The sequence below is a fragment of the Cryptomeria japonica genome, chromosome 10 (assembly GCF_030272615.1).
Source record: "Cryptomeria japonica chromosome 10, Sugi_1.0, whole genome shotgun sequence".
NCBI classification, from domain to species: domain Eukaryota; kingdom Viridiplantae; phylum Streptophyta; class Pinopsida; order Cupressales; family Cupressaceae; genus Cryptomeria; species Cryptomeria japonica.
In genome coordinates this window covers 641,641,201-641,664,665 of record NC_081414.1, presented here as the reverse complement: position 1 = coordinate 641,664,665, position 23,465 = coordinate 641,641,201, and the positions used below count along the sequence as shown (strand labels likewise).

At 39.1% G+C, this 23,465-nt stretch overlaps 1 protein-coding gene across 1 annotated transcript in view; it reads left to right on the top strand.

Annotated features, from left to right (window-relative positions):
• The window catches only part of LOC131073394 (uncharacterized), a 90,699-nt gene extending 68,158 nt beyond the window's left edge, over nt 1–22,541 (top strand). Inside the window, exons 4-6 of the mRNA XM_058009823.1 lie at nt 20,960–21,058; nt 21,215–21,457; nt 21,661–22,541. Of these exons, the coding sequence (XP_057865806.1) occupies nt 20,960–21,058; nt 21,215–21,457; nt 21,661–22,134 (816 nt within the window). The 3' untranslated portion in view covers nt 22,135–22,541. The remainder of the gene's footprint in view (nt 1–20,959; nt 21,059–21,214; nt 21,458–21,660) is intronic.
• Nucleotides 22,542–23,465: the final 924 nt, after the last annotated feature.

Here is a 23,465-nt window from a genome sequence, read left to right as displayed (position 1 = left end):
GCTAAGGAAGGAACTTCAGGGTTCCGAAGTTCCGGGAAAGAAGAAGGGAAGCGAAGGAAGAGAACTTCGGAACCTCGGGGTTCTGGGAAGGAGAAAAGAGAGCAGCAGGGAACTTTGGGACCTCGGGGTTTCGGAGTTCTGGAGAACTGAAAAAGGGCTAAGGAAGGAACTTCGGAACCTTCGGGTTCCGGCATTCCGGGAAAGAAGAAGGGAAGCAAAGGAAGAGAACTTCGAAACCTCGGGGTTCTGGGAAAAAGAAAGGAGAGGCAGCAGAGGGAAGGAACCTCAAAACCTCGAGGTTCCGGAGTTCCGGGGAAGGGAAGAAAATGAAGAGGGAACTTCGGAACCTCGGGGTTCCGGAGTTTTGGAGAAGAAGAACAAGAGAAGGCAAAGAGAAGGAACTTCGGAACCTCGGAATTCTGGAGTTCCTGGGAAGGAAGGAAAGGCTAAGGAACTGTTGAGACATGGATTGGCTAGGACTCGAACCTAGGACCTTCCATACGCTGCTGGAGTGCTCTACCATGGAGCTACTAGCCCCTCTTGGACCAGTCCATCGTCGGTCTGGGTGTGGCTTATTTCCAACACCAACATCCCCCCTTAAGCCACACCTCTCGTGTGCTTGGGGCTCCTAGCCTGGACCTGGCTTTGATACCATGTTGAGACATGGACCAGCTAGGACTTGAACCTACATACGCTGCTGGAGTGCTCTACCACTGAGCTACTGGCCCCTCTTGGACCAGTCCATTGTCGGTCTGGGTGTGGCTTATTTCCAACACCAACAGGAACTTCCTCGGGGCAAAGCAATACCTCACACTTCATAATTCTTCTGCTTTTCTCCTTGATCAACTAGGGCAGCGCTGGGCCATGGATTGTATCTTTGATTGGTTCTTACTGATGGACCAAGGGTTTCATAAAATGCCAACAATACCCTTTTCCTTTAGCTACCACCCTACCCAACCCTCATTCCATCTAGTCTACCCCACCTTTACCCTTCCACTACCCCTTATACGTCCCATTCCACTTTACTCCTCATACCATTATCCTTTATACCTCTCTACCCTAGCTTAGCACTCACTCTACCTATTTCCCCACATCCATATCCCTTATGTCTCCCTTTCCCCAACATCTTTTTCTTCCCTTCCTCACGTGGCACTTCCCCTACCACTCTTATCTTCTCTCACATTTCCATTCATCACCTTTTTGGGCCCCACTTTAAACTCAAAATGGAGAATTAAACAAGGTTTTTAAGGACTTTCCTTGCTGGGACCCACCGAGCTTTAGCTTGGAGATTTTAAGTGTTTTAATTACTTGTCATGCCACATATTACATTGGCCGCACCAAAATTTTGAAATGAAAGAAAAGTTTTTTTAGGAATTTTAAATAAAAGAGAGAGCATCCACCTCACTCTACCCCTTCATCCCTTCCACCTTATCCCCTCCGTGGCACTTCTTTACCACATCAACCCATCTTCTTTGCCACAATATCCTCTTTTCTATGACACCTTTCCACTCCCTTTTCACACCCGTGGCATATTTGGGCTCCATTAAAACTTTAGGATGGAGAATATAAAGCACATTTCACTGTAAATTTAATCCAAATCTCCAGGTTCACAATGAAGGATTCGCTTCAAAGGTGGTGAAATCATTTTTTTTGAGGACATTCACTGAGGATCGCCCAGCTAGTGCATACAGCAGCAACTGTGATATTGATCAAATTCTGATCGTTTTGAGGCAGCAATCTTGGTCTTTTACTTAAATGATAATCATCAGAGATCACCCCAAAGGCAATCTGATTCACTCACTGATATATGATCAAGGAGATTTTGTTTTGAACTCAGGCTTGAAGGACCACGATATTGAGTTTTGATAATTGATACTTCAACAGTAATTGAAAGGGCAGCGAATTTGTCACTGTTCAGCAAGTTTGACCTCCAAGGTGGCAATATGAAGTTCAGATCTGAGATTTGAATCTTTTCAATGGTTATCCAAGTCTAATCAAGGTGGCTTCATTGGAAATGATTTTGTGCCTTTGAAAGTGTGACATACCAGGCCAGCTAGTTGACAAAGCTTTGAAAGGTTTTCAATTTCTCCGATCATGTTTTGGTTTGCAAAGGTCCCCTAATCTGGCCTGTCATGTTTGCAAAGCTGCCTGAGTTAGCTGATCAAATGGGGAGATGCAAGGACATTCAAATTAACTGATCAAAGCTGCAAAGGAGGGCTTTAAAGCTGCTCATATCTTCAACTACAAACCAACATCAAATGGCCGCTCAAGTCAGAGAATGCAAAGAAACTCCAAAGACCGCCTAGCATCCCTGAAATGCAAACAAAGTTTAAAAATCTGCCTAATGTAATAAAAAATCTGACTAAGTGTTTGAAGGGCAAATAAGAAGTTTACTTTAAGTTCGGGCCTATTTAGAGTGAATTTCTCCAGATTATGTACCTTGCTCCCAATCAGGAGCCGAATTCCTCCTAAGGCTTCCTTTGAAGGTTAATTTGGCATTGGAGTGAACAAAAGATTTGAGGTTTGAGAGAGTGAAGTAAAGGCAAGTGAAAAGATTGAATGAAGAGTCTTTGTCAAACCATGTACCTTACTCCAAAATTCAAGCAAATTTCTCCTAAGACCCTGTATGGTGCTCTCCAATTGAAGCGAATATCATCATGAAGACTGTACAGTGCTCTCTCATTGGAGCGAAACTCCTTGAAGACCCTGTACAATGCCCTCCAAGTGAAGCAAAATTTATCTTTATGCCTTATTGAAGAACAAATTGATATGGTTTTCGTGTGGAATGGTTTAAACACTTAAGGCTTGAATCACTAAAGCGAAAGAAAATTGAGGGAATCGAATTAAGGGTCAACAAAGGTCATGTACAGTGCTCTCCCATTGGAGCGAACTTTCCTAGAGACTGTACAATGCTCCTGATTTGAAGCGAAATTTAAATGTACATTGCCTCATGTTTGGAGCGAAATTCTCATTAAGACATGTACAGTGCCCAAGGTCAGGAGTGATTTTTACCCAAGTCATGTACATTGCCTCATGTTTGGAGCGAAATTTGTTAAAGCATGTACATTACTCAAGGTTTGGTGCAAAATTCTTATTAAGGACATGTACATTGCCTCATGTTTGGAGCGAAATTCTTATTAAGGACATGTACATTGCCTCATGTTTGGAGCGAAATTTTCAAAGTCATGTACCTTGCCCAAGGTCAGGAGCGAATTTTACCCAAGCTCTGTACATTGCCTCATGTCAAGAGCGAAATTTGTCAAATCGTGTACCTTGCTCCCTATTGTGAGCGAATTCCTCAAATTCAATACACATTTGACACTAAATCAACTCAAAATTTGAATTTGAATGCAAGAAGGTGAAGTCGGCCAGCATGAGAAAGGTAATTTGTTACTTTATTTATTTCAAAATCAGGTCGGCTCCTACCCCAAGTGACATGTCCTCTGCCCTAAGACTTCCATATAAGGGGACTTTTAAACAATCATTTGGACATCAATTCAAAACGAATTTCCTCTCCAGCAGCGAATATATGAAGCAGATCAGCAGCAGGTCAGCGAATTTCATAAGCATATGAGTGAATTTTGTCAATGCAGGAGTAAAATCAGTCAGCATTAAAGTGAATTTAGGCATTGAAGGTGCAGATCCAGTCATCAAGGGGAGTGAATTTCACCACGAAGTAGCCCAGATTCATCATATAAGCAGAGAATTCATCTTCTATACAGAAAACTCCCTACAACTACAACAAGCTCATTGAATGATATTAGCCTCCTCTTGATCAGATTTAGTGAAAAATCACATAAAATCAGAGTGAGATCAAGTCAAGATGGGAATATGTAAAGGTTATATATCATGTATGTTTGATGCCCATTTGTTTGTTTTGCAGGAGGTAAGGAAAGAGATCAAAAGGACCAGGTTGGAGGAAGATTATAACAAAGATTTCAAGGAGAAAATTTCAACACCAAGGACAAGATACAAGGAGGACCTCTTCAAGAAGCTTTATCAGCAAACACAAGAACATCAAGGAAGAGAAGATCTCAAAGTGTTTAAAGACTCTCACCACATCATGATAGCATGAAGATATTAAAGGATGCAAAGAAGAAATCACTCAAATACCTCAAGGCGCTAGAGCATGAAGGAAGGATAACCTACATGGTGAGAGAATGTTTTACAATCTTGAATTCCTTTCGGGAATCCAAGAATCGAAGTCAGTACATTGAAGAGATACATTCAACCAAGTGCACCATCCACTCAAAGTATATCATGAGCAAGAGAAGGTCAATCAAGGTCATCACCAAGCATGTATCAAACATGATCAAAGAAGCAGATAGTTTCAGAAGAGTTAATCAAAGTCCGCTTCTCATCAATCATCACATTGAGCAACTGAATAATGTTGAGTATCAAGAGATATTGCTCAACGTTCCTTGACCAAGCACAAGTGTAAGATTGAGATGGCATCCCAGTCATTACTCCACCAATCAGAGAGGTCCACATCAACGCGTCTTGATTCAATGAACCAAGCTCACTCATGGATGCACAAACTTCGATGTACCTACCCTCGATATCTATTGGTCCGCATTCTCTAAATGTAATTTTCTCTTTGGCTAAGGAGAGTTTGTTGTAACAAACCCTAATTAGGGTTTCATTGTAAAATCTTGGCCATTGATGGTCATGGAGATTCAATCTTGGCCATTCATTGCAAATGAGCTTTCTATATAAAGCTCAAACTCTCCATTTGTAAAGGTTAATAACTAATAGTGAATAGCTAATAATTAGTGAATAAGAATAGAATAGAGGATAGAATAGAAGTAGATTAGGAGAAGGAAGAATTGTTGATATGACTTGTAAATGAGATACTCTTTTCACCGAAGTTATGGTGAAATTTGTTATTTCAACAAGCCTCATGGTTCTACTTCTCAATTTATTTTCATGTCAATTAGATTGAATGGAAGGATTTGTTAAATGTATTTGTGTGGAATCCGTTTAGTCCATACCACTAGCCTCTTGCTGATTGTAAGTGTGCCTTGCATGGTCAACTGGAATCATATGAGCTTAAATTCAAATTGTTATGCTTCCATTGTTTATGCATTAACTTGAATGGTGAGCAATGTTTGAGGGTAATGATTTGAACATCTTTGAAATGTCCTTAGAAGATTGCACTGAGCTTGTGTCAAATTGTTCAGTTTGATGGTGAGACCTCGCTCAGTAGTATTCCATCTAATCATTCATCCATCTTCTTACATTCTAGGCCCTAGAATAGACCTTCTCAACCCTTCATCTTTTGCTATTTTTTTCAAAATCAAGCTAGTTAGGACAAAAAGTATCACCATATTGCAACATCAAATGACCTAAGTTCCAACAAATCAAGCATTCAGGCATTCAAACGTAAGTCCCCTTGTGATTCCAGCATAATCACATCAACCAACCGAGCTTATCCACACGTAGTGACCCTACATTCATGAACCTTGGAGTCTTCTCAAGTGATCCTTAAGCTAATTTTCAGCATTTGAGAGATTTTGTTCAAGAGAGGATAAGATACTTTTGGGTATTTTATTCTGTTTGATAGTGCATAAAAAACACATCAACACTACCCATTACCGTTCGACTCTTTCATATATACAAAAACTGAAGATATGGACATTCAAGATTTTTTAGCTTTCTTCTCCTAGTTTACCTCCTAGTAATCTTCCTTCTTGAAATTCTATCGTTTTCTTTTCTTCATCGCCTCCTCCATCGTCCCTTGATGCAACTTCTCCCATTCCTGCACATATTCCTTGAGAAATCTCCACCCCACCAAGGCTTTTGCCCTACGCTCTTCCTTATTAGATGATGCACACTAGAAAAGGAAAGGGCATAGTGGTGGGTTAAAGTTTGCAGCATTCAGCCAGTCACCTCCCTTTGCCATAAAACCATGCCTAGGCACCACCAAATCTATGAAGGCGTTGAGACCTGTTGCGACGTATTCACACATCGCCCCATTGCAAATGGGGACCCCTACTTTTTGCTTTCTAGGGTTAGTCTTCCTGGTTTAGTCTTTTAGGTTCTTGGCTATTAGTCTTTGCATTGAAGGGTAGCCAGAGGGCTCATTAGGATAGGATGGTATGCTTAGGTTCAAATTGGTCAGTAGGTGGTCCAGGTCAGGGTTTCTATTAAAAGTTTCCTCTTGGTTAGGCCTGGGAGCTTGTCAAGTCTTGATTGGGAATAGAGGGATCTTTGTACCTTGCCACAAGTGAAAATCCAAAGGTGGCCTTGCCTTTAAGACCTAGGGCATTTAGTCAAGGAAGTGATGAGGAATTTGAGCACAAATGAATTTCGCTCCTGACCCTTCCAAAGGGACAGGAGCGAATTTCCTTAGAATCCTCTTTTGCTCCCCAGTTTGGATCTTGAACCTTCTTCCCATGGTTTGAGTGAGAATGCTAAGGCCTTGTGAGTGAGTTGCAATCGAGTGGGATAAAGTTCTATGAGGAATTTGAGCCAAAAAGCAAATTTCGCTCCTGACCCTCTCAAAGGGTCCAGAGCGAAATCTTCCTTAGCTCCCTTTTGATTCCTATTTTGTACAAAACCTTCATCCCAAGGCATGGATTTGGGGCAAATAAGCTTGAGTTCACCCTTGGAGACGCCTTGGACAAACGTAGACATGGAAATTTGGAGAGAAGGTAAAAAATTAGGCCTAAAACATCAATTTTGCTCCTGACCCTTCCAAAGGGTCCAGAGCGAAATCCTTAGAAAGGCCTAATTTGTCATCAAAAGCATTGAGTTGACATCACCTTGAAGGCAAATGGACTTGATTAAGATGAAGGAAGGACCCAAAGGCCAAGTCTAAGAACAAAGTTGAAGGAAATGAGGAGAATTTGTGCAAAAAGAGAAATTTCGCTCCTAACCCTTCCAAAGGGTCCAGAGCGAAATTCCTAGATAGGTCCTGTCCCTCCAAAGGTACCTAAGCGAAATTGTTAAGATGCACTTTTGATCCAAAGTTTTGAGCTAGGTGCCTCCTTAAGGTGATTTGTTGGCGTATCCTAAGGTGAGAACAATGTGATTGAGGGTGAAGTTTGAGTGTTTGGATGGTATCTAAGACTAATTCCTCAAATTCGCTCCTGACCCTTCCAAAGGGTCCAGAGCGAATTTCTTTATATCTCCCCTTCTTGGTCCTAATTTGCCTCATAAACCTTATCCCTATGGTGTGATTGAAAGAGTATTGATGTGTGCAACAAAGTGAAGTGATGGAAAGTGAAGGATTTGAGCATAAATGCAAATTTCGCTCCTGACCCTTCCAAAGGGTCCAAAGCGAATTTTTTCTAAGCTCCTAACCCTTCCAAAGGGTCCAAAGCGAAATCCTCCAAAAGACCTATTTCTTCACTAGGGACATCAAATGGTGGACATACATGGCAAGGAAAGGTTTCAAAAAGACATGTCTAAAGCAAGATACGTGAAACGAAGGAAGAATTGGGTCTAGAAGACAAAATTCGCTCTTGACCCTTCCAAAGGGTCCAGAGCAAATTTCTCAAAAACATGTATTTTCCTCACAATTTTAAAGAAAATTGCCCTCAAGGTATTTTCCTAAGATGGTTTGAAGCTAAACAAGTGAGCTAAGAGAAAACTCTATCAAGGACAAGCCCTATTTTCCAAATTTTGCTCCTGACCCTTGGAGAGGGTCCAAAGCAAATTTTTTTTAAGCTCTTGACCCTTCCAAAGGGTCCAGAGCGAAATCCTTAGGATAGCCTAATTTCTTGTCAAAAACATTGAGTAGACACCACTTTGAGAGCAAGTTGGTTTGAATATGATATGATACGGGGGAATGGGCAAGTCCAAGGCAAATTGGATGTGATTTGAGCTTAGCAAGACAAAATTCGCTCCTGACCCTTCCAAAGGGTCCAGAGCGAAATCCTTAGGAGGACTCCTTATTTCATCTAATGCACCCAAGGATCTTGTTTTAGGCTAAATTAAGGGCGAATTCACTTGATGATGATAGAGGGAGATTTGAAAAGAAGATGAACGGTGTCAATGAGCGAAATTTCCTAAAACCTCTATTTGCTCCTTGTTTGGGGTCAAAATCTTGGTTCCTAAGGCATGGTTGGGAAAAGATTGATGTGTACTTGCCTTGAGAAGTGATTTGAGGCAAAGAGATGATGAATTTAAGGCTAAAAGACAAATTTCGCTCCTGACTCTTCCAAAGGGTCCAGAGCGAAATTCATCTAAGCTCCTGACCCTTCCAAAGGGTCTAGAGCAAATTTCTTTATGAAGTCTTGTACCTTGCCTAAGCCTTTGAACTAACCTATTCCTAAGCATTTTCGAGGGCAAAAGACTTGTTTTTGATGAGAAAAGGATTAGAAACGAAGTTTATGAGGTCTAATTGAGCAACTTTGTCAATTTTTGCTCCTGACCCTTCCAGAGGGTCCTGAGCGAAAATCTCATTATAGGCCCTGTCCTTGGAGAGGATCCAGAGCACATTTTATTATAGGTTCTATCCTTCCAGAGGGTCTAAAGAGAAATTGATCTTAATGCCTTCTTGTTGATGGTTTGAAGTGAGAAATACCATGTTAAGATGGATATATCATAAGTGCTTGACACCATTTTTGTTTGTTTTGCAGATCAACAAAATCAGGATGGAGGAAGATCAGGCTAGGACAAGGGCGACCTCTTCAAGTTTTGTCATCATCAAGGACACTTTAAATGCGTGAGAGAGGACTCAAGGTGCTTCAAAGTTGAAGGACTCCAAGTGTTCAAGGAATTGAAAGTAGTAGACCAAGCTATCCTCAAGGACCTCATTCTACCACATGGAGAAATCACAAGATATCAGAAGAAGGATCTTATAAACACTTCAAGGCGAAATGAGCTACTAGAGGAGTGACTTGACCGTGAAGAGGCTTTGTCAAACACAAGAGAGCCAAGGAAGGGTACATCGTTCCTCAAGAGCATCAAGGACGAAGGAGAATCAACCAAAGTCAGTGCAAGGGTACGTTGAAAAGCAGATATTTTCAGAAGAGTTAATCAAAGTTAAGCTTCTCATCGAATATCAAGAGATACAAAGTTCCTTGACCAAGCACAAACGCAAGACAAGGTGACATCCCAGTCACTATTCCTCCAGTCAGATAGGTCCACATCAACAAGTCCAGATTCAATGTACCCGACTCACCAGTGATGTCACAAACTTCGAGGCACCTACCCCGATTACCCATTGGTTCTCATGCATTGAATGCAATTTTCTCATTGGCTAAAGTAGTTTGTTGTAACAAAACCTAATTAGGGTTTTCATCTTGTAATCCTAGCCATTGATTGTAAATCAATTTGAGCCATTGAAATGTAAAGAGCTCTCTATATAAGGCTTTGGCTCTTCATTTCTAAAGGGTTAATAGTTAGTTCATAGAGATTAGAATAGCTAATAGTCAGTAAAATAGAATAGCAATTAGAATAGAGTAGGAAGAGAAGGCAAGAAATTGTTGCCTTGATTGTAAATGAACTCCATTTTCATTGAAGTTATGGTGAAATGTGTCGTTTCTTTGCAATATGCATGGTCTCTTGTTGAATCTTCATTTTAGATGATAGATAATCAGATTGAATGAAGAAAGTTACTGAATGCACTCGCATGGAATCTGCCTAGTCCAAACCACTAGCCTCTTGCTGATTGTAAGGGTGCCCTGCGTGGTCAACTGGCATTGAATGAGCTAAATCTCGAGCTGTTACGCGTCTATTGTTCATGCATTAACTTGAATGGTGATCAGTATCAGATGGTGTAACGATTTTAACATATTCGAAGCATCCCTTAGAAGATCGCACTGAGATGGTGTTGAATTGTTCAGTTTGATGGTGAGACCTAGCCCAGTAGGACTCCATCTAGTTGTTCATCTATCTTCTTGCATTCTAGGTCTTAGAGTAGACTTTCTGAGCCCTCAACCTTTTGCTATTTCTTTATTCTTCCCGGTGAGTAGATAGGACTCAAGTTCCAGCAGATTAAACGCTCAGACATTCGAATGTAAGTCCCCCTTGTGATCCCAGCATAATCACATCATACCACAAGAGCTTATCCACACATAGAGACCCTACATATAAGAACCTTGGAGTTGCCTCGATTGATCCTTAGGCAAAATCTTCAGCATTCGGGGAAACTTTGTTCAAGAGAGGATAAGATACTTATGGTATTTTATTCTGTGTTCGCATGTGCATGAAAAACACATCAACAAGACCCCAACATCATTCACCTCGCACACAAGTTTTCATTATTTTTCTAGTATCCTCCTTGCCGCCTAGTTCAAGGCACCAAGCCATGAACATTGATGCGACATCCGTATTAGTGTGATATTTATACTTTGCCTTAATGTTCTCATCTCCCAATAGCATTTTCACCACTTGGAAGAACATGGGGTTGTCAAAGGTAAATATTTTCTTTAGATGACCATTTGTAATTACTCCCAGAACGCCATTTGTTGCTTTCTTTCCTGGAGGCTAAAGTTCGCTTCCATTTCGTTTGAGCTTCTTCAAACCAACGACTCTAGACTGAATGCTTTGAATGCAATGTTTTTGTTATCATTGCCTCACCAAAAGAAGTAATAATTCCTTTCTTTGTTGCTCTCCTTTCATAAGTGGCAACCACATTTCCCATACTTCATTTTTCCTTTTGCAATAAATTTTGCAGACTTTCATCATCTCCAACGGGCATTCAAACTGCTTACTCCTCCCAACTTATGCCTCGAAAATCTTCAATTTGCATATCATCATTGCCCATTTGGATAGGGTGTCAGCTTCTGAGTTGGCCTCTCTATAAATGTGGGAAACTTAAATTTTTTTGAAGGTGATAATTTGTCACAAATAATTTTGATAATTTTATTCACTTTCCATGCTTGAGCGGTTCCATTTTTGATTGCATTGAAAATTATTTGCGAATCACCTTGGAGATGGAGTTGCTCAATAGCCAGTTTGCTTGCCAAGTTTAGGATGAGCAAAACTGCCTTGGCTTCGGCGAGATTATTCGTTCCATCCTCCAGGTTTTGTGTGCCCATGGAAAGAATATTACCTTTCTAGTCTCAGGCCACACATCCGATGCCCGAAGGCCTTGGGTTGTGTTGATGTGTTTTTAAGGCACATACAAACACAAAATAAAATACCTTTTAAGTATCTTATTTTCTCTTGAACAAAATCTCTCGGATGCTGAAGATTAGCTTAAGGATCATTCAAAGAGATTCCAAGGTTCATGAATGTAGGGTCACTATGTGTGGATAAGTTCAGTTGGTCGTAATTGCTGTTTCATCAAGGGGCATTTATGGTTTGAAAGATCTCATGAAGTGATTTGCAGATGATATGCAATGAAGTTCCTTCCTAATACTACTGAATGATTTGCAAAAAATGGCAAAAGATGAGGGTTTAGAGAAGTTCTAAACTATCCTAGGAATGGATGGATGAAGAATGACACAAGTGAAACTCAACTAGTTATAGCATCACCATACATACTCCACTAGAACTAGTGCAATCTTCTAAGGATATTTGGAGGTTTTCAAATCATCGCCAAGCATGGATACCATTAGTTGAATGCATATCAATGATTGAGCTATAATCGAACTTAAGCAATTTCAAAGGTTCCAGTTGACCACACAAGGCTCGCTTACAATCAACAAGAAAGCTAGTGGTATGGATAATGAGCTTCACAATATATCAAGTGCAACATTCCATCATTTAATCTAATGCTTAAACTAACATCAAAGATTGACTTGAGAAGATGAAAGAACCATGCAATAAGCTTCAAGGACTGAGCAAAAACACCATAACTTCAATGTTTTATTGATCCAATAGCCAAACAACAACAATTCTTCAAGTCTTTCTCTTGCCACTATTTTAGCACTATTATTCTTCTCTCTCTTCTATTCTCTTACTATTGTATTGTTACTATTCTTATTCTTATTATTAACCATTACAAATGAAATGAGTGGAGTTTATATAAGACTCCTAGATACAATGAAAGGCCGAGATCAAATGAAGATCAAGGGCCAAGATCTTGCCACCTAAACCCTAATTAGGGTTTGATACAAATGAAAACCCTATCGAGATAATCATCATCATGAATCAGCCAATAGGAAAATAGCATGTGCCAACACGCAAATCGAGGAAGCATCCTCTAATAGGAACGTGAAATGCCAAATGGGATCATATCAAACTATCTTCTAGAATCTGGTTCCCTTTCTCACGTTCCTTTCTAGCATATTCGATGAATCTAGTCACCATGTCCTCTATTTGAGTCATCGGGATCTCAGGTAGAGATTTCAGCTGCTCTTCCATGTGCATGACCTCGTCGAAAGCTTTGACGATGGCATCCTCCCATTCAGGTTCGAGCTCTTGAGTTTTGCTTGCCAAGACTGCGAACTCTAGCATATCATTCATTTGCTCTTTGGTTGTCATACCATCAGTACCGTGGAAGATAACCTTTATTTTTTCTTCCAACTCCTTAGCCTCTATAACTGTCCCTGGATCAATCTTCTTTCTCAAGACAATCTGTGCTACTCCCACTATCTTATCATGGATTCGGTGCATATCATCCCGAACTTGACTACATCCGTTTCCAATCTCCTCGAAGATGACCTTCTTTGTGCGAAGCAGGCTACTCCATCGTAGAAGGCTAGGTGTAGTTCCTTCTCTTCTTACTTTTTCCCTTGATAGGACTTCCCTTGGTGTTTTCCTTATTACTTGAAGCACTGGAATGCTAACGTCTCTAGCATAAGTAAATGCTTCGGAGGCCTCTATGAGGACATGAGTTCTCCCAAGGACCTTTATGACTGTATCAAGTGTTTGCATGATGCCCTTCATGAACTTGCTTACTCTAGTATATGAATCCTCTATCCATGTATCCATCAACTGTGTTGAATTCCTCATTTTCTCCATATGATCAACTAACTCTGCGGGAAGCAAGGGAGGTGGTGGCTGCCAGACTTTGATGTGTCAATGGTTGCTGAAATTGTTGGACATAGTTCCTCCATGTACTTATCTCCTTTTCCAATCTTCTATTCTTCTCTATTTCAGCTCTCAACATATCTTTGACGGCCTTCAATGAATCAGTTGCATCGCCTATAGCCTGCTCGGAGGTGAGTGGACCCAAATCAATGTTCTTCATATCATACTCATTGGCTGTAATCTCTCCTTCATATTTCTCAACTCTTGGAGTGGCTATTTGTAGCTTTCTTGATCCCGAGTCATCTCTAATCACCTTTGACATCTTTGTAGCTTTCCTCTTCTCAGTGACTTCTCGAGTTTGGCTCATAAGACTCGCTATATCATATGTTTGTTCTTCTTCAACCACTATCACCTCTTGAGCTAGTCTTTCTTTTAACCACTCCGGAATAGAAGATCTTCCCTCTTGAATTTGTGCTCCTTCGTGCATTTGCTCATCTCTAGGTGGTGAAGTAGTTTCATCATTATCTTCTTTGCCTTCTTCAATCTCCTGAATGAGGTGGGTGAAATCTTCTTGTTCTTGAGGTGCTTTTTCTTTTCCTTTAGCATTGTGGACTGTAGACTCGGCTGATTCATTGGGTCCTTGAATCAATTCCTTTTCCATCCTTAATTCTTCTTGTTTGGAGGAAGGATGATTCACACTTGATTTATGCTTCTTCCTTGCGGGTTCCTTTTCACCATGATCTTCCTTTCTCTTTGATCCTCTTGAATGAGATGGTTGAGGTGTGCTCCCACTTGCACTAGCTTCATCTTCATCATTTGCTCTTTTTTCTTCTACGTGGAATGTCGGTGCTATATTCTGCTCTTTCAACTTCTGATGTTGCACATCTATCCATATGCGAGTGTACTCCAAGATTGGCTTCATTAACTCTTTCAAATCATCAACCTCCATATCTGGCCATTTGAATTTGACCTCTTTGTCTTCTTTGGTGTAGGCTCCTTGGAGATATCTACCATTGTCTTGAACTTGATCGGCTACATGAAACAACTTGCCTTCCCTGATGAAATCGAGGGATAGCCTGGAATACATCTTCTTTTTCACCTCTATATCATTTTGAACATTCATCCGATAATCCTCAAGATGCCACCGATGCCTATTCTTTCTTCCCAAAACTTCCTTCACATTGCCATTTGGATCAAAGCAATCTCTAGTTGTGAATAGCTTGAGTGAATGTAGTGCTAATTCTTCCTCGGTATCTTCTGCTGCATGAATGGATGGGCATGATTCAATGGAATCTCCAAGTGTGATAGGAAATGAAACATCGACTCCATGCTTATGTCTGTATGCCTTGATGTATGCCAATAACTGTCTCACCACCTCGAGTAGCACCACTCTATTCGTTGGGTAGCGCGGCAACATGTAGGGAGGAACAGGAAATCCTTGAACTCTGATGTAGGTGAACTTCGGGAACGGGATGAACCAAGCACCATGTTCTACCAATGCTTGCGCTTCTGGAGAGTCTTTGTTGTGATCCACCTCGAAATTGCCTCGTGATATGCATAGTGAATGCATCATTCACCCTCCTGTAGTGTTGTTTTGGTGGATGCCTAAGCTATGGATAACAATCATACACTTTGATCTCTCTAGGTCTCCTTCCAACTACGCCTGTGTACATGATTCCCGGATACTCAAAATTTCTCGCAATGGAGTATATGACATAGGAGCTCATATAGAACATTCTGGTGCGCATTAGCCTCCTTAACTATTTATCAATGTTGTTGCTAATGAGTCTTGCCCAATTAATTGCCTTCTTGTCACGGGTGACAGTCTGAATGAAGTACAACATCCACTCCTCAAAGTATGAAGCCTTAGGTGCACCAACCAGTCGATGGAGTAAGGTGACGGAGTCTCTGTATTCATCATTGAAATCTATCCTGTGTAGCCTATCGGGCCATTTGCTTCTTCCTCTACACTTCTTCAACCAAAACTTGTCAATGATCTTTGCACAAGCATCTGGATCATCGTCATAAGCTGATTTAGCTCCTTCCAAGCTTATGTAGATCATGTCTTTGGGCTCGTGTAGATGGAATGTCTCGCTAATTGCTGTCTCTGAGAGGTATGTGAGCACTATCCCATCCTTTGCCACAATTCTCCTTGAGTCAGAGTCGTAGTGTTGAGCACACTCTACAATGAGCTCGTAGCATTGCACTGCGGGAGGGAAGCCGGCTGCATTTATGATTGCACTTTCGATCATCTTCTTGGCTGTGGCTGTAGGTTCGTTGATGTATGATGGGTGGTGAAACTTCTTTGTGTCGAACTTCCCAAGATTAGTGTCTCCTACTTTGCTCCAATTTGACGTGATTCTGCTTTCGAATGCACTCCCCTTCATATCTTCCTTGATGAGCGCTTGGCGGGAGAGTCTCTTGTTTGGTTTGGGAGCTGCCATCCTTCACCTATGAGAGATGTGCAAGTTAGAATAATAGCGAAGCCTATTCTCTTAACTACAAAATGAGTTTTGCATTTCAAATGTGAAATTGGCTACTAAATAAGACTGATTTGTTCATTGTATGCATTAGGAAGGTCTGATTTACTTCAACAAAAAGACTATCAATTCAAATCAAACCTGCCCCTGACTTTAGATTAGTCCGACATAATGCACTTCTGATTTTTAAGCTCCAATCTTTAAATCTAATTAATGAAGCAACTGATAATATTCAAGGGATTGCTGTCTTCTTTCTCTTCTGCTGCAGAGTGATTAAATTAGCCCTCCAACCTGTCTAAATTCGCCCTTGTGAAGATGCTGTTGCTGATCTTTTGGAGTAAATTTGCCCACTTGCTGTTAGAATCTCCAATCTGCACTTGAAATTTGCTGACTGCTGATGGTGAAATTCGCTATTCCTTAGGATAGATCACTGCCTGCTGGTGAAATTCGCTCAAGAGAGATAATGATTTGTTTGAATTGATGGCAAAATGAATGATTCAAACTGCCTTTATAGGCGCTCAAGATGAAAAGTTGTGACCTTTCCTTTGAAGGCCAACCTTGTCAAATTAGAAAAAAAAACAAATTACCTTGGCCGACCTACCTTTTGATTAAGTTCAAATTTGTTTTGGGTGCTTAAGTTATGCATTAGTTAATTTGGCTCCATTTCATCAACTCATGAAGTTCATTGTTATGTGGAATTCGCTTCAATTCCTAAACTCCTGAAGTTCAGCTTTGCATAAAATTCGCTCCAAACTCTTCAAACCTGAAGTTTGCTCTAATCCTTCAAGTCATGAAGTTATTCCAAATGTGAAATTCGCTCCAAACTGTGAGATCGTGAAGTAGGAATTTCGCTTGGGTTGCTCAACTCATGAAGTATGTTTTTCGCTCCAATATGCAAAGTCATGAAGTTCGCTTGCAACTTGCCATTCATGAAGTTCACTTGGCCTTGAATCCATTCAAGGTGATCACTATCAAACATCTTCCATTTCCTTTTTAGCTTCGCTCATGTAGTCTTGCTTGTGTATGCTCATTGATGAAATTCGCTCCAAGGAGGCAAGTCATGAAGTTCGCTCCAAACTGTGACTCAAGAAGTTCAAGTTCGCTCCAATAGTTAAACTCATGAAGTAGGAATTTTGCTCCAAAAGCTCAAGTCATGAAGTAAGAAACTTCGCTCCAATATGCAAAGTCATGAAGTTCGCTCTTGAGTGTTTGATCATGAAGGAGGCGCTTTTTAAATTTCCTTCACTCTTCCACTTTCAACCTGAAGAATTTTGCTCCAAAAGTTCAATTCATGAAGTTCACTCCAAAGAGGCAACTCATGAAGTTCGCTCCAAAGTAGCAACTCATGAAGTTCGTTCGTGAATGCTTGAACATGAAATAAGTGATTCTAAATTTCCTTCATCTCTTTATCCTCATCTCGCTCAGGAAGCCTTGAAGGTGAAATTCACTCCAATACCTCAACTCATGAAGTTAGAAATTCGCTCCAAAAGGTGAACTCACGAAGTAAGTGATCTCAAATCCTTCACTTCATTCCCTTATTGCCAACCTCGTTTATGAAAGCTTGAAAGTGAAATTCGCTCCAATCTTCTCATTCATGAAGTTCGCTCCATAACCTTCAAACATGAAGTTCGCTTCAAAAGTGTAAGTCGTGACATTAAAATCTAGAGAAGACTTAGAGATGAGGCGGATTACAAATGAGCTTATTGATCATTTCATTGCACAAGTGTTCAATCCTTGGATTAACTCATTCGTTGCTCAGACTCATACTTACACCAATTCTCAAGCAAAAGACTTAGGGGAAAAATTCGCTCATCTATGACTCAACATGAAGTGTGGTTTTGAAGCCTGGAGACTAAGGTGATTTGCCATCTTAAAATTGCTCTTATGCATTTCCCTTCAGTCTTGTGAGATGAAAACCCTTGGAAACAACCTTGACTGAAGAAAACTAAGACAAATTGGAGCTTACCTACAACCTTGAACTCCTGGATTGTCGTTTTTAGCAACTCCTTAACTAGACTCCTGATTAACTCACTTGACGTGCAAACCCTACAAACTTACTCATTTCATCGTGCGAAAAAGTGAGAGAGACTAGAATAAGCAGCCAGGACTCAAAAAAAAGGGAGGTCCCCATTTTTATGGGGCGATGTGTGAAATGGTCACAACAGGTTGCCCTTAGATGACTCGTCAAAATTAATTTTGATCCACCCTTTGTTCGGCTTTAACCAAACTACATACCTTGTCCTCAAAAGACTTGGATCAACCCAATGATGCCCATAAATTGGCTTTGCTTAGGTGGATATTATTTTAATATTCTAAGATAAGTTTGCTTTCTTTCCTAATTTTCTCTATGTAGTCTTTTGGGAAAATCATGCTTTCTTTCTATTTAGAGAATGAGTTCTCATCTTCATCTCGCCATGTACTTCTCTATAACTAGTTTGGTGGAAAGGGTAGCTGTTTGTTCATTCTTTCATGTCTATAAGTTTCGATTAATGCACCAAATACTAGTAGTTTGCTTTTATTTTGTTCAATTCCTTATGTTAGATTTACTTCAACCCATGATTAAATCTTATGTGGCATCAAAGTAGGACATAATAGGCAAACTCTAGTTTTTGTGCAAAACAAAGCTATTTTCTCCAAGTGTTTATAATCTTGTGTTTAGGTTGTCTTGAAATCACCTTGGAGAAACTTGCATGGTGCCATTGCATTCAAAAGGCTTAAAGGCCTTATGAATGCTTCTCAATTCATAAAAAATGAACAACTTGATCTGGAGCTACAATTTTTTTCCAACTCTCGTTTAGTTGTACAACACACCATTCGAGGTGAAGGCATAGTTTCAAGTTGCAATCTTGTGCACCGATTTCAAGTGAGGATAGTTTTTTGAGGAGATGAAAGGCCCTAGGTGTGGACACCCACCTGAACAAACACCTAGTCATATGTTAAAATAGTGTTTGCCAATTGCCCAATAGTAGATCCAAATTAGAGGAACTTTCAAAGATTTGTTCTTGCACATACAAACTCCTTTTTTAATGTTTTTAGAAATTGCATACTTTTTCATGTACCTTGCATTGATACTTCGATTTTGTTTTCATTGTGATCTAGGATTGTACTTTCAAATATTCAATGTATTGATCTTATTTGTAATCTATAAAATCTAAAGATAAAAATAATTACATGTTGAACTCACTACACTATAAGTGCCAAAAACTTTCATTTGGATCATGTAATCTTGAACTAAATTAAAGTTCCACAATTTGTGGGGGTATTTCATTATGTTTTTTTGGTATTTTCTTCTACCTTTCTGTATCACATTGAATCACTAGAACTATAAGTATTGGTGAGAAGGGATTAAGAATCAGTACATACAAGAGTCTTCTTAGTCTCATTCTCGAGCCAATTGTTTTCTTGTAGAAGACTAAATGGTTGAAAAGGAACATCATCTATAGACTAGTTTTTCATAATGTTACCGAGGACATATTACATCTCCTTGAGTATATTGAGTTCCTCTATACTACTTAGACCTTCATTTGACAATTGTTTGGAGATCCACTTGAACCTCTATTCATTTGTGATGCTCTTTGAATTCATCCAAACCAGTTACAATTGGCTGCTTCTTTTCTGAAGAGACTGAATGGCTCTCCTACCAAATCAAAGCAAAACCTTCCATTTTTAGATATGTAAAAGAGATTTTTGTGCCTCACTAATGTCATGCATATTAAAGTGAACTTCCTATTGTTTCAACTTTTTATCCACTATTTCAACATCCAGTTACCTTTCAAAAGTCTTAATTTCAACTTTTGTTTCAATTTTAAAAGTTTGATGGTTGCATGATTTTACCTTCACTTTGCCTTTATCTTTCTTGGGCTGCTCTTATTCAGCCATGAACTTTTCTGTAGTCATTTTCTTCATGGGGCTGCTTTTCATCAACTTCAGTTGCTCGTCTTCATCTACAAATTCCTTTTTCTCTTCATCCTATTTATGGGGCTGTTCATCTTTTACTTCTAGTTTTTTGGCAAGAGCATGAACCGTGCTTTCTATTGGTGCTTTGGTTCTTTTCTATTACTCTTGTTACTCGTGATACCATTTTGGGATTTGATCACATGCTCCAAGTGTGACTCCAATGTGGTAAGTTGTCTCACTTCTTTAGCCCTCTTCTTTATTGGTTTCGCTTCCTTGTACAAATCTCTGATCCATAAGGTTGAAATTCTTTTTTTTTTCTTTTTCTGTAAACTTGTTAATGTCATACAAATCAAAACAACCATTTCCACAATTTCCAAAGATTAAATTACTTTTCTACCATGAAGATCTGTAGTTTCTCAAGTTTCCATTTGCTGGAAAAGCAGTCTGTACTATGGTTCATAATTGAATTGGATTTTAACTGGCAGCTGATAGAATGTAATTTTTTTGCTAGAATTAGCTTGTACAGCTGTTGGAATCAAAGTGTGAATAAAGACATGGTTTTACTTTGAAAACCCTAGTGTAGGGAAAACCAGCGTGGAAGTGTTGATCACTTGCCCCTGTTCCTTCAACTTGGATAACTATAAAGAGCAGTATGGGGTGTGTTTACAACAAGTATCTATCACAACTCTGTTTCACCTCACTTCCTCAACCTACAAATAATTAAATTCACTTGTTACTCAGTTACATTCTTATACTGACAAGGGCTGTTTTCTACTTTTAACAAGTGCCAGAGCTGTCCTTTCATTATATGTGTTTAAGGATCCCAATAATTGGGTATTGGTACATAATTTCTTGGCTGATATTGGACTTGCAGTGAGATCTGGGCAAAATCACTACTTGTAAGATAAAACCTCCGCTGTTATAAATACAACCCTTCCTATCAGAAACAGAATGCTATCCGCATTGTCACAAGTATAACCACATACATTACAAATAGAACTGCTGGTTTATGGGGAGTAAATTCAAAACATAGGTTCTTTTCTGATTTTGATGGGATTTTTAGTAGTTTGCAGGGTTGATGTCGATCATCATGATAGATAAATCCTTCCATATATTCCTAGGATCCATGTAACTTTGAGTAGTATGAGCTGCTAAGGTGTTCAATTACAAACATCCCTATCTGATTAGTAATAGAACTTTGCAATTAAATTGACACTGAAAGGCTGCCATTAATTGGGTTTCATTCATTTTATTTATTGTTGTCTAATTTTTTAAGAATATATTATAGGCTTCGATTGGAGATTTCTTGTATTTCTTTGCTATTCACCCCTGATGCTACTTTTGATTCCTTTAGGACAGAGTGAATGGAACATGCTTACCACTTGTTAGAAGTGGCCTGACAAGAAGGTGACTTCAATGAAATTTTCACTGTCTGTATGACATAATATCAAGATATACATTATTTCAAAAGAAGATATGAAGTTTCATGTACAACAACCATAAAATGAATCTCCTCAAACAATTGAAGAGTGTTGTTTGTAATACAATTTTGCTGCTCAATCCTGCAAATTATCAAGAATTTGTTCACATGCTATTTACCTTTTAACTACTAATTAGAGAATATGTGGTTTTTAACTATGTTGTCTGGTAAACAAACATGTATTCATTTTTTTGTGTGCCATAATTGATATCTTTATTTTAATTTTTATTAGGGGGACATAGCACACGAAGCTGAAACAGGTAAAATCTACAGGGCAAACTATGTTGACAAATATGGAAGGACTGTTCTTGTTATGAGACCAGGGTTCCAGGTGATCATGTGAAACGGTTTTGCAACTAGGGGTAGATTCTAGTCATTGATCAATTAGGTTCTCTTTAATACTTTATTATGAGGTTTTTTAAAAAATAATTTATTCAGTTAGAGGTAGTTAATATGAAATATTTTGCTATGTTATGTTGTATGCCAGAACACAACATCGTGGAAGGGGCAGATAAAATATCTTGTATACTGTATGGAGAATGCCATAATAAACTTGCCAAAGGAACAAGAACAAATGGTTTGGTTGATTGATTTCAAAGGCTGGACTGCAGCTAGTATATCTGTGAAGGTAACACGTGAAACAGCTAATGTTTTACAGAATCATTATCCAGAAAGGCTAGGCGTGGCCATTCTATACAATCCACCAAAGATCTTCGAGTCATTTTGGACAGTAAGAATTATAACCTAATATTATCTCTCACTGTGGGTGCTTTCTGCATCACAAAAATCATGCCAATGCCTTTGTTTTTTCTTCTAATTTTACTCCTTTTTCTTGTTTTTGTGGATATGTTTTTTTAGGAGGTATCTGTTGATTAAATATTTGAAGAGTGTAGATTAGATTTCCAACAGAAATCTTACATCAAAAACTTGCAGGTGGTAAAACCATTTTTGGAAGCAAAGACATACCGGAAAGTAAAATTTGTTTATTCAAAAGACTCAGAAAGTATGAAGATCATGGAAGAATTATTTGATATGGACAAAGTAGAAACTGCATTTGGTGGGCAATGCCCTGTAGAATTTAGTAAAGATGAGTATGGCAAACGCATGGAAGAAGATGATAAGAAGACTGACTTGTATTGGAGTTCAGCTGTTTCTCTGCCTGGTTCAAATAACTTGACAGAGATTGAATTACAGTTGGAGTCAAATGATACTGAATCTGGTTCTGATATTTCTGAAAGAGACGATAAATTGGAATCAGTTGATCTTGTGTCTGGTTCCGATGGTTCTTCAAAAGTTGTGCCACAGGATTCAGCTATCACTGAATCTGGCCTTAATGGCTCTGGAAAGGTAGACTTTAATTTGGATCCTGTTAAACTTGAGGCTGGTTCCAGTAACCCTGAGAAATAGGAAGTTTACAATTTTAACTCTACTAACAACAAGGAAGCATTATATGTTGTAGTTGTGGTAAGTGATGACATGCATGCACAGATGACAGATTGATTTTATGGAATCTGTAAACATTTCTATTTTCTTGTTAGTTTAAAGTTTATGATTGCTGTGCCTGCAACACAGCTTTCATAAAAAATGCCATTGGTTGGTTTTCATTTTATGTTCAAGTGTAGATTGCTCCTTTCGAATAAGCTTTGTGATATGGAATTATAGAAGTGCTGAAGGCTGTTGCAAAAGCAAAGGAGTTTTAAATAAGTAGTTCAGCATGACATGCTTACCGGTAAATATTGTTATTTATGCTAAAAGCATAAGAAGCTATTTTGATTCCTTTTACTCAGGTAGTTTTAATTTGCTATTTCTGGTCACTTGTTTTAAATCAAATGGCTAGTACCAAGAATGGTCATTTTGAGATTATTTTTCTGATTTTCTTAGATGGAAACTGAAGTTGTTGGAATCATGCTTTTTTACTCTTGCACTTATTACAGTCATCTCTACTGTAGAATGGCAATTGCGTGTTTATCTCAGTAACTTTGCCTTACATTGATTACAATGTTGGATAACTGATTCAAATACCTCCATAAAAATTTAACTGGAAGCTTCAGCACTTCATATTGTAAAGTTTTGTCTCTGGCCAAACTTCTTAATGATGGTCTGAAAGTTTTTACTGAAGATTGCTAGATACATGAGAGCCCTCATAATGCATATGTTTGGTTCCAGGACTATGTATTTTCACATTTTTATACTTGAATACAGCTCTTTCACATGAATTGGCTCTGGCAAAATTCACAAGGAAGAATTGAAACGACGTGTAATTGAAATAGTCAATAAAATTCATCTTTATGGCCAAACATAGCTGGACATTCAGTTTCACTCACTTTCATTGCAAGGATGCTATAAGGGATCTGTAGTTGAAGTTTCCAATGAAAGCAAATCACATCATAACTACAAGATATTTCTTGAAAATTATTGGAGCTTAGCCACACAGTTGCAGGCACAACGATATATTCTGCTTATAGCTTTTAGATTATAACTCTGGACCAGACAATTCCCAACCTAATTACAAGCCTTTACAAATTATTGAAGGCCTAGTTCAGGTGCTGATTCTAGAATTGTACCTTGGAGCAATTGTGATCTACATTGGAAAGGAAAAATCAAATGAGTATATATTGGGCCATTGGCAATAACATCTCATGGCCATCCACAATCATTTGCAGCTCAACAAGAACATTGGATCACACTCCTTGCTCGGCATGTTACATAAAAAATAAAAAGCACATTCATTCAATCCA